Raw genomic sequence first — 12,482 nt, forward strand, 5'->3', positions numbered from 1 at the left:
GTATTGTTTTAGCATTGTTTTATTGTTGCTGTTTGGCAATAATATTTACCCTGTTGTGCTTTGTCTGAATTACCAAGGCTCACTTCCAGGGTAGAATTTTATATGACAGTAATATTTCTACTGAGCTGTCCTCAAGCCACTGTGGATCTGAAACAGGCAGATACATGGTGAGCTACTTTAGTTCCGGGGGACAGTGTGACTCCTGGAGGGCTATTGTGTACACTCGTTTTTGTTTCTTAGTCACTTAGTGTCTTTGTTCGCTAATTAACGATGTACAAAAATATACCCTGCTTCATTTGTTTGCTAGACAACAGTCCGAATGCCGGGGTTAAGGGCAGTCCTCGGCTGTCACTTGTGATGTTGTCAGTTATGTCAGATCACATAAATTATGGGATTTATGAAATAATTAATTTCGGTGCTTGGCACGCAATCCAGAATCAGGGGAGACCCCTCCGTGTGCCACAGTTTTAGGGGCATTAGCACTTTGTAATAATTGTATTTGTGTGTTAGGGGCAACTTTAAATGACTTAATACAGACTGATGTTCAGCACACCAGAGCACACCAGAGCCCTTGTTCACTTTTCTCCAGGGCACTGTGCAGCCACACCAAAGAAACTTTCATTTTCCAAACCACCTTCTGCAGCCACATTCTGTAAACCTCCATTTGCTGAGAAGGTGACCCAGAGGACGGCTCTATGCGTTCCTGGAAGCAGCAACAGGAAAAAAGAAATCACACGGAAAAAGAACCGTGCAAGAGGTGAAAGTGAAGATTAAAGCCGTTCATCAGAGTCGGCGGGGCTCGGTGCTGGAATGGCGTGCTCAGTGAATGAGAGATTGCAGTTAGAAAGGTGAGGGGCCGCAGCACGCCGCAACGGGAGTGAGTCTCTGCCTCCTCCCGGAGCGTGTGGACCGAGACTGTGCCACAACGCGTCCCTCCCCTTGGTCTTCCACCCCCTCCGTTAATTAAAGCAGGCAGAGGAAGGAGAGAGGGAGATGAGATACAGGGACAGAGGGAGGAGAGAGAGGGAGAGACAGACAAGAGAGGGATGGAGAGATGGAGAAAAGGACAGAGGGAATGAGAGAGGAGAGAAGGATGAGAGAGAGGAAGAAAGGGAGAGAGGGAATCATATAGAGGAGAGAGGAGAGCGGGAGGGAGGTAGAGGGGGAAGGAGAGAGAGAGAGAGGCAGTGAGAGGTGGAAAGGGAGAAAAAGAGAGGAGAAAGGAGGGAGGCAGAAAAGGAGGGGGATGTTGAGAGGGAGGGAGAGAGAGAGAGAGCTAGAGAGAGAGAGAGAGAGAGAGAGATGGACCTGAGATGCACAGCCAGCACTCTGCATAAAGGGGAGCAAACAGCTGAGCTACTACCCACAATCCCTCACTAGATTACAGACATTCTGTCCCCTCTTTTAGCGCCAACAATGACTGGACTTGAACATATAGATACTTGCCACCCAAGCGCTTATCTTGGATCGGCATCCACCTTTTACACAAAGTGGTTGGTTTAGAATTATGGGCTGGTAAGCTGACCTTGGAACAGTCGCAGTGGGCAGAAAGAACACGAAGCTGGTGACTGAGGTCATACCGGGAATCATCTATCAGCCCTAACGCCACATTCAGCCATCTAAAATCAGTTAGCACTTTTCCCCTTTGTCCCAGCCCCAATCCTGAAATCACAGACTGTGTCAGCCCAAAACCAAAGACAAGTTCTCAGTGCAAACAAGACATTTGGCTGTACACGTAAATCTTCTGCCCCACGTTGCTGAATCTAAAATGAGCAAATGCTTATGAATATTCATTAACACAAAGACTGTTTGTTTTTGATTCTGATAACTATGGATAGGCACAGTATTGTTAAAGCAGCCAATAATGTAGAACCCCAACACTGCATGCTGAGAGGAATCCTATGAACAGACAGCACTGGAGCTCTGTAAACACTGAACAGAATACACTTCTGTTACTCAAATCAAAGCAACTGATCCCAGATCAGGATCAAAATTTTACACTAAATGATAGGGGCTAAGATTAGGGGCAGACAAGCTGATCTCACACTGCAGTCACCGCCTTGCCTCCTTCTCTCCCAACCAAGCAGCCTGTCAATCAAAGAGGCCCCGCCCGCTAACCAGAGGACTGAACAAAGCTGATGCTTCGGCACCTCGGCAGGATCCCTGTCGTCCCTGTCCCGCTCACCAGGGTGCGCCGGTAAATGATCCGGGCCATGGCGAGGGTCTTGTCGATCACGCCGTTGCTAGGAGATAATGAGGGGAAACAGGACCGGGATCCTCACTGTAGCCACGGGATAAAGGAGAAGATCAGAGGCGGGGCGCAGGTCCCTGGGGAGCGATCGTTACGGCTGAGGCAGAACACATGACACCCTCTGACAGAAACGGCCTTCCGCCCACCGACCCGAGCAAAAGGCCCTGCTGCACAAAGGGAACCTTTCCCTTCTGCGCTGACAGAAAACCATCAGAGCAATAAATCCTCTCTATCCCCTCAACAAATCAAGCAACACCTCTCCCTGTGCAACGACTCAGCCTTCTCCCATGGGGTACTGCAGTCTATAGGCGCTCCTGTAGGATCAGCAAACACTAAGAAAGAATGACACAGATCTTCAATGTGCTCTTCGACAGCTTATCACAGTTGAACATTCTCAGAATAAATCTTTCTGCTCGAATACATTCTCCTCTTTGGCCACTTGTTGCAGAAAAGAAGGCAAGACCTCTCAAAACTTCACATCAAAGACTGTTTTCTTCAACCGCTGTACTTCTGATCCACAAAGACTATAAAAGGCCTGTTTTTAATGTCGCTTACAAAATTACAGTTTTCAGCAGAGTGACACCGATACTGTATGGTGCCAAATAGACAGGGCTTTAACAACAGATCTGTTCTTTCTTCACATTGTGTTGCATCTACTGTAGATTGCTAGGCACTAATGTACAAACCACCTTTCAGAGCACAAGAAAATAGTGTCCTTTTTGGACACATGAAATCACTACGTGGGCTGCCGGTTCACCACCAACCTGGGTGATCATGTAGGAGGGAGCACCCAGTGAGGTGACAGCAGGGGGCGATGGAGAGCACACCACTGGCTATTACATTTTTATTGCATCTAGTAAAAATGTATTACATTTTATTACTGTAACTTTTTCACAATTGTACTATGTATTTCTTCATTATTTACAATTTCACATTAATTTACTTAATCGAACTCACATTAATCTGAGGTTTCAGATTAGATCATAGTTAACAGATTATGGTAGATATAATGTATTTTCAATAAACATGTGTTAAGACACAAACAAGTACAATGTAGGCATTGTTAATATGTATGTATCTGTTTCTACATGTATTTTACACTTTTTAAATCAAAGGAATTTATGTATGTCTTAAGGGAGGCAAAGCCAAAGGCAAATCTCTGCTTTCATGTGGACAGTAAAGTTATTATTAGTATAATTATTATTAAAGAGCATCTGTGCTCTAACAACCTGCTCAAGGTGCTGACATAAAATCATACCATAACACATTATCATATGAAAATGCAGAAATGGCTCTGGGAAAAGAGAATATTTTATGAAGCTAAAAGCATGACTTCTGGGTTTTGAGATGACACCCCTGTACCATCACTCTTTTAGCTCAATAAGCTATTTCTTTTTTCTGGACTGAATGATGAGCCTCTGACACAGTTATATACTCATTTATTAATTTCATTCTAGTCATGAATCTTTCTGCAAACTGGTGACAGACAAATGAATTCCTCATGTGATATAATTTATTCCTATAACAATAATGCATAATGTATTTCCGTAACTACATCGACAAAAAGACAAAACTGAATCACTTGTCTGCTTCAACGGCAGCGTCAGAAACAAACTCTCCGTGAAGGGGCTTTGGCATGTCCTTTTGAGCTGGGCTGTCATGGTGCAGTTTTAGAGACTGCGACCTTGGAGAAAATGCTAGCATGCACCAGTGGAGCCCGACCCAGGGATCACTAAAATATCCCCAATGAACCACCATTTGCAGTAGGGCACTGTGAGATGAACCGTCCACTGCAGTGTGCTATATGTACAGAGGGAGGAGCCTTGTCGACCTCCTATTCCTGGGCCAGTGAGGCATGGACCAGGAGGGCAAGTGGGAAGCTGACAGTTGAGTAGGAGGTTGCTCCAGGCAGAAGTTGCCTGTAAGTGCTGATCTAGCACCAGTTTTACTGTTCAATGTATAATGGCTAAGATTAGAGTTGTGGCTGGAGAATCTGGTCCTAGATCAGCACTTGCAGGTAAATTCTGCCTTAAGCCATGAGGTCTGGCTGGAGGACCCCAGTCCCATGAGGCCTTGCAGCAGAAATCCACCCAGTCAAACTCATCCAGTCAATAGATGGCTGGGTTTGTTGCAAAACAAATTATTTGCCATTGTACAAACACAAGCAAGTGCATGTAACTATGACTATCAGATAAATTGTGGGTCAGTGAACTGCAAAAGCAGTATGCATGCACAGCTAAAATAAGAAATGAAACTCTGAACCTTTGCACACTTTTTTCAAACACAATCATGGAGAACGTGACCTTTACAGAATCAGTGGGAGGAAGTGACACAACTCACTGAGACTCACTATACATGGTGGTTCCTCTGGCTTATAACTCAGTAAAAGACACTGAACAGAGTGGATCCATCGGTTGACAGGTCTCTAAAACACAGCACCGTGTATATCCACTATTTTAAAACTCACTGAAGGACACTGTACATTTCAGATCCATTAGTTTATAATTCAGTACAACACATTTTAAACGGTGGATGAAATGGCTATGATTTTCACCGAGATGCTGCTCTGTGATTTTTCAGATCCCACACACTCTGCAGGAAAATATTACTCATCTCGTATGATAGCCATCAAAATCAGCCTTGCAGCGGCATCTTATCCTTGAACTTTGTGGTTTTTTTTTTTTGGTTCTCCACACCACAACTCATTGTGCTTTGACAACACCGTAATCAGCACAATCTCACAAGTGAAACATCTGGATGTGCAGACAGTGCTTGGGGAGGCTCTGACCCCTGCACGGGGGTCGGGGTGGGGGGGGGGGGGGGGCAGGTGGGGTGACGGACTGCCCGCAAACTGCGGCGTAGGAAACTGCAGGGGCGGGGGGTTTGGATTTGGGTGCATGGGTAGCACTTTGGATGGGCTTCCATCCTCACATCGGAACAGTGGTCCTGTCTGGCTCTGAGTGCCTCCATGCCATGCCAGGTGGCCTAGCAAAAGCCGGCACTGATGGACACAAACCACCCAACCCGAAACCCACGCAATGTCCTGGGAGGCTGTCTATATTTAAGGAGCGGTATGGGAGGGGATTAGGTAATGGCTGTTATTTTCAATCACTCTGTTTATGACATTATAAAATGGGAACACGATGGTACAGAGATTAGAGCCCATCCACATGAGGGGGAGTGCTGATGTAACGCAGAGTTGAGTTTCCGGCCAAATAACTTTAACACTCAACCCCTGAGTCAGTGCTGATCTAGGATCAGTTTTGCTGTTTATCTTATCTTAACGTTAGGGTTGTGGTTGGGGAATCTGGTCCTAGATCTGCATTAACATTAACATGCATATAGATGGTCGCTGTTAGTTTTGCATTTTGTACTGAAAATAAAACCCAAACCAACCCGACACGTCTTACAATTTCTTCATTTTAGTTAATAATTTAGTTATTTTGTGTAGTATTTTGTGTAGCATAGGGGCCATAGTTACAAAAGTGAGAGATGCTAACAAATTTTTAGCCTTCCACATGTTCACTCAAGTAGACAAGTCTGAAAAGTGACCCCTGTAAGACTGCTGTCATGTAAAGGCAAGGATGAAGAACCCTTGAGCTCATACAGAATAGCTTCCATAGGTGTGAGTGACATTGCAGCTAGCACCATTAAGATATTGGTTGACCATCTGGCATAAACATCACTTCACCAGTAGTGAGTGCACCTATTGTCACCAAGAATAGAGAGAGACAGACCTTTGACTGGGAAACACCTGTGATTCTCCCTCTCTCTTGTGGTTGTTAGGCAGGTCTGCTGGAAGGGACTCCAACTGGCTGTCAGAATTTGACCATCTGACAAATGAAGACTATTTGAATAGATTGATTATTGTGGTTATAACTGAAGAAGAATTATGTAGCACATGATACCTATCATACAAGATAGCTTCTGTCTGTATTCCTAGAGTGTGTGAGAATCATGGGGAGAGCTTCTGAGCACGGTTCCACCAAGCCAGCAAGGGAGCAGCACTGCCACGTCTGTCGCCATGGCGAGGCCCGGCTCACGGCAGACGGCACTTACTTTCGGAGCACGGCGATCTCGTTCTCGATGCTGCTCTCCTTGCCCTTCAGCGCTTTCTTGGGGATGCACTTAACAGCGAACATCTTCCCCGTGGCCTTCTCCTGAGCCAGCACCACCTCAGAGAAGGCCCCACTGCAAGAGAGACACGGAGAGGGGTCCACATCAGAGTAATGGAGACGGAGAGAAAGAAGGATACAGACACTGAGAAGGAGTGATACAGAAGAGGTGGGGGGGGAGGATACAGATGGGGAGAGAGAGAAACAGAGAGAAAGAGAGAAGGAGAGAGAGAGGAAGATAAGTGAGAGACAAATACTGACAGAGAGATACAAACACTGAGAGGGAGTGACAAAGATGAGGAGAGAGAGTGAGAGGGACAGCCAGGGACAAAGACTGAAAGATACAGACAAGGAGGGAATAAATACAGAGAGAGAAAGAGATACAGACAGGGAGAGAGACCATATCATGTTCATTTTCTATATGTTGTTCATATTACACAGAATGCTTTAATGCAGAAATCCTCTGTCATGCCAATAAATCCTCCGTCATGCCAATAAATATAATTTGAATTTTAATTTGAAAGAAAGAGAGCAGGAGAGAAGGCACAAGTGGCAAAATTCCTATGACCCAAAAAGATGTGACCATTCCACAGTATTTTGAAAATCAGTGTTTGTGTGTGTGTGTGTGTGTGTGTGTTGGGGGGCATGTGAAAGGAGGTGACAAGCTACCTTTCCTTTACTGAAAGCAAGCAGACAGTGTGGAATGACAATTAGCAAACGCCGCTCTGCTCACTCATGCCCACTGAGATGCAGCGTTTTTTATGAATGGCTGGATTTCCCCTGCTCTCTTTCACGATGCAGTGGTTTATCAAGGCAAGAGCAGGGATGGGAGGGAGGTTATTTCCCTGTGAATACCCACAATCCCCCAGGGGGGGAGAAGTGCAGGCCACGTGACGTCCTCAGGCCAGATTTCTCAATCTGTTTGCAGTCACACTGCAGAGGCCTGATGCAGAGAGCAAAACAGCTGCGCTCTCTCAGTCAGCAAGGCCTTCAGCAAGACTGTCTGTCTGATCTCTCCTGTGCTTTCCAGAGGCTCCTGTCTGTCTGATCTCTCCTGTCCATATCCAGGGACTCCTTCCTGTCTGTCTGTCTGTCTGTCTGTGTGCTTGTAATTACTCCTGACGTTCTGCACATAAAGCACAAAAAGGAGAAATATTTCCAAAATCAAATAATTAAAAAATATGCAACAAACCAGAACCAGTCTGAGACCAGCCACAATCAAAAAACTGCTGGGAAAAGTGACTCTTGTCTGGCCACACACCTGTATCCAATGAGCCTGCTATACAGTGCTACACAGGTGGGACTGCTTAACCAATATCCGGCCACAAGACAAAAGATTATCACAGACAATAGCCCCACATTCATGCATCAAGAGAAGTACTCACAGTAAACCTTAGATAGTCCCATATTCATTAGCCTCGACAAAAACACTCACAGTAAATCTGGGATAGTCCCACATTCATGAATCATCCTAAAAACACTCACAGTGAATCTGGGATAGTCCCACATTCATGAATCATGCTATAAATACTCACAGTAAATCCACGATAGTCTCACAACAATGAGCCAAGAGCATTCCCTCCCTTGACCTACCCTCTTACCCGGATTCCTCACAGAACAAACCAAAAATAAACTTGGAGCTTCCCCCCATTTGATTTACATGGACATTTCAGCGCAGTCAAATACACAAATACATTCAGTGGCAGATACATTTTGATATTTCTCAAGAGGCCCCTGGCAAAATGGCTCCTTTGATGCATAAATACTGGCCTTTTTGTCACTTGTGCCCTGCATCAGTACAATATATGCGGCCATGACTTCAGCAATATTCACAGACCTCAGAAGTGAAGACCTCAAACAGTAACACGCTTGAATTATTTACGCCACATTGTCAGTCATTTTGAAACATCCTCAGTTTTTCAACCAGATTTTTGTTGTTTTGAAGCATTACCAAAAGCAAAACACTGAGAAAGGAAGCAATTTGGTAATGAATGTCTGTATCTGACCAAAGCTAGTGTTACATTTTTCCATCTGTACAACTGCAGCCAAACTTGTAGGATGTTACTTGAGGCATATTCCGTTGATTGACACCTGAGTACTTTCACAAGTTAAAGTACTGATACCTTGACCAATGCAGTCAGCACTGAATATTTAATATAAGGGTAGTGATGTTGCTTTGTATTGTAGTGTAGTGTAACAGTTTTCACATGTTGCATTCAAAAGCGAACAATTGAGTTATTTGCGACATTTATGTAAACATAACATAATGCTATGTAAACATTTATGTCTTTTCTTAATGAGTATTAGTATGAGCCTTGATAACTTTGCATTCTGGGTAATTACAGACACACTGTACTTTAAGATGGTGAGGTAAATCCAAATTAGTTCATGTATCATTGATAAATACTGCATGAGCTTGCACCAGGAAGCAGGAAGTGGATCATTTATTTTTGCTTTATTTAATAAAGATATTCCAAGTGAGAATTAGATATTCATTCCATTACTTGGAATATAAAATAAACTCTTTCTAGTGCTGTGAAAAATGAAAATGAATATTGTGATTAATAGCAATCGTTTTTTAGTTTTCTGTCTAGTCAGTAAATTTTAATTTAAAAGGAGTCTACACGTGTTAACATATTAATGTCAATATCACATACCAATATGTTTTATTCTGTTATAAAAGAGGTTTTAAAATCAGTACTTTAATATGTGGTGCCCAAACTGCAGATGCTACAGTCACAGAAGTGGTAAAATTATTTAATGTGTCAAGGGTGAACTATGTTGAAAGTCATGATGGCATATGGCCAACAAGGAAAAACAGCACCAGAAAAGAGGGACTGTGGTCACAAGCTGAAGTTCACTCACAGGGACAGACAGCCACTTACTAGGATAGTTGCTCAAAAACAGAAAAACAATGGCCTCAAAAATTACCACAGAAGTAGTAACTACACCTCTGTGACCCAGTCTCAACAAAAACTGTACATCGTGAGCTTCACAAAGATGTTATTTATGGCAGGGCTGCCATTTGCAAACTGCTTGGAACCAAGGCGAGTGGGCAACATTGAATAATGCCTTAGCATTATAGCCAAGGAATACAAACCTATTTTAGGAGACCAAGCGCATGATTTGGTGTTGTTTTCTATAGATATTTGCCATATCCAAGGCAAAAATGGCCCCACACTTACTGATAAACATTCAACAGTGTTTTCATAAAACACCAAGATGAAGAACACTTTCCATGGCCTCCCCAATCACTAGATCTAAATATCATTGAACCTTTACTGCAAGTTCTGGAAAGTGTAGAGTAGAGTTCCATCTGCTTCATCTCTCAAAGAAGTGGAGGATCCTTCTTTGAAAGGCAGTGTACTTCCACAGTTTCAATAACATCTGTGCATCTGTGGGCTGGTTTGTATGCGTTAAGCAAATACAAGCCGTGTCTGTCTCCCTCATTTCTGCATTTGCACAGCACAGATGTAGAGCAAGACGCAAAGGGGAAATCCCGCTGATAACAAAGCAAATCGTCCTCCCCGAGGCAAGCACGGCACTTTGACGTCTCCCATTTCACTGGCTCCACCGGACGTCATCACGCCGCTGTCAAACAATGCCCCTTGGGACGCATTAAAAATACACAGAGCCATTCACTAGGAAACCCCTATTACACCTGACGTCCCCAGGAAAAAAGGGAAGACCCACTACATCCTCAAATATTGACTCGGTGAAAAGCGTGGAGGACCCGCGTGTGAGAGGGTGAAAGGTTATCAGAGGCACTCACCGCAAATGACTTTTCCGCACATGAGCTACATTCACATGCACTCCGTGAAAAACAGTGAGCTGGGTTTTTTTAAAAAAGACATAGAGGCAGGATTGAGCTGGGTTGTGAAATTGACCAGCTGTTCAAACAATGGATGACAACAGCAAATTCAAGGACATTAAGGTGGTGGTTCTCTGACTCACTTAATATGCTCATCTGAAATGGAGACTTTCTTTCTAGGTCAACGGAAAAAGTCAATCGTCATTTCAATAGCGTGTGTGGGGACAACGTTTGTGGTGTGACATCGCTGGTTTTCACCTGACCACAAGGAGGTGTAGGCCACTTAGGTAGATGGGTAACCCCACTGCGCAACACGATACCGTGACAAAGCTCAAAAAAGTTGGCGGCACCTTCGCCTATTCAGTTGGCACAAATGATACTTTTGTGTGTTTTTGCCCTGTCAGCTGTTAAGGTTTCTTACATCGTGTCGTGCTGCGATATTCATTTCCCAACTTGACGCCGTGACATCAGTAAGACTGCTGTAAAATATGGGTCATTTCAACTGTACTCAGATCAGCTCCTTTTCTCAAAGGCCTTTCTAGCCTCGCTAGTAGCATAGAGTACCTACGGTGAACCAGCTTTGAGCTTTGCATCACTTAGGAACTGAAACTGACAAAAAGAGAGGAAGAATAATGTTTTCAATGGAAAAGAGTAGGCTGGATCAGGAGCAATCTAATGGATTGGTCATAATAATCTAAAAAGAGCTGTACTCAGACTGAAACACGGCACTAAAAAAGGAAGTGCGACCGTAAAACATAAGCGTCTCTTTGTTGTCTTATTGGATCTGGAGTGTTCTGAATAGGCCCTATTCATGCGAGTCCCTGAATGTGCATGCTATGAACCGTTGAGCTGATAGCCCCGCAGTCATTCACTAACTGATAATGGTATGGAGTCAACAGATCGCCAGAGCCATCTGTTACCGCACTTAAAAGCTTTAAAAACAAGCGAGAAATTACGGGGGTTGTGGGTGTTCGTCCGCGCTCTGGCCGCACGTTGCCATGCTACGGTCCTCTCCAACCTGGCCAGCGCGACTCGATTGTCAGTCCCCTGCCCCCCCACCCCATTATCTCCCTGATGCGTTCGCGCATCCTTCGAGCATCCAGCCGATCGTATCAAGCATTAATGCTGACTGGGACATGAGGATATCATCTCTGTTTTCAATGACAGCGCGGGGGACAGAGATGACAATGCCGCTTTCATAAATAGCATTTCCCACAATTGTGTCAGGCCTTTAAACACAGGGGAATTGACTGGCAGGTGTGATATCAGAGCTAGGGAAGAACATAGCAGAGAGGATCAGGGAAGGGAAAAATAGTATGAGCACCATACAGTTCACACGTTTGTTTTTATCAGAGCAAAACATGTACGGACTGCGAGGGAGATCGCCGACCTCTCTCCACCGTGTTCTCTGCATGTTTGATCCCTGATCTCTCTGAGATGCCTGATCTGTGTATGTGTGTGAGTGTGTGTGTGTGTGTGTGTGTGTGTGTGTATGTGTGTGTGCGCGTGTAATCCCCGTTCTCCGTGTGATCCCTGAGCGTGACCCTTGACCCCTGCGGGCATCCGATCCTCATTCTCCGCACGTGGTTCCTTCCTCTCACGGTTCTCTTTTCTCCCTGGAGAGGTGGAATCGGAATCCTAACCGCAGCACTGGGGGCATACATTTGAGGGAGGACACCGTGGTTGACCAGAGCACTCCTCTAACAGGATCTCCTCCTCCCCCTCTCCCTCCCTCACACACACACACACACACACTGATGTCACATTTCACTTAAACCCTTAAATCCCTTTCCGGTGCTTCTCGATGGCTTATTTTTAGTTTGTTCCAGGTGTGTGTAAAAGCTGTCATGGACAAAGCAGACATAAACACCGCTCTAATAAAAGGCCTCAATTCCCCAGTGAAAGCCTTCTATCTGAGTGCGCTTTCAACCTATTGTGGATGCGCTGTGTTTGCAGGGTGCTCACCACTCCAGACTCCAGTGCTTTTTCAGCAGCTGGCATTGTACTGATGTTTTAAGGCCGGTGTCTGAAAAGCCCTCTTTAGTTCTCATGGACCTCACAGCAGTGGTTCTAGGCATAATTCATATGTGAGTGCTGACCTATGATTGTCCAACCACAATTCTAACCTTAACCATTATATGAAAATCAGCAAAACTGGTCCCAGATCAGTGCTTACTTGTGCTTGGAGCCTAAGAAGTGGCATTCCCCTCTGCTTTCTCTTTCTGAGTGATTCACAGGCAAACAGCAAACTGTGGTAATGTCGCCGTGGAATACATGAGGGCAGGTAATCCGAGTGTGCTGTGGT

General features: G+C 44.7%; 1 protein-coding gene across 2 annotated transcripts in view; it reads right to left on the reverse strand.

Annotated features, from left to right (window-relative positions):
• Positions 1 to 12,482, reverse strand: part of LOC118770406 (calcium/calmodulin-dependent protein kinase type 1D-like) — an 87,634-nt gene that overhangs the window by 39,999 nt on the left and 35,153 nt on the right. For both annotated transcript variants that reach the window (XM_036518053.1, XM_036518052.1), the window contains exon 2: positions 6,311 to 6,442. In XM_036518053.1, the coding sequence (XP_036373946.1) occupies positions 6,311 to 6,442 (132 nt within the window). The remainder of the gene's footprint in view (positions 1 to 6,310; positions 6,443 to 12,482) is intronic.

This window comes from Megalops cyprinoides, chromosome 23 (assembly GCF_013368585.1).
Source record: "Megalops cyprinoides isolate fMegCyp1 chromosome 23, fMegCyp1.pri, whole genome shotgun sequence".
Lineage (NCBI taxonomy): Eukaryota > Metazoa > Chordata > Actinopteri > Elopiformes > Megalopidae > Megalops > Megalops cyprinoides.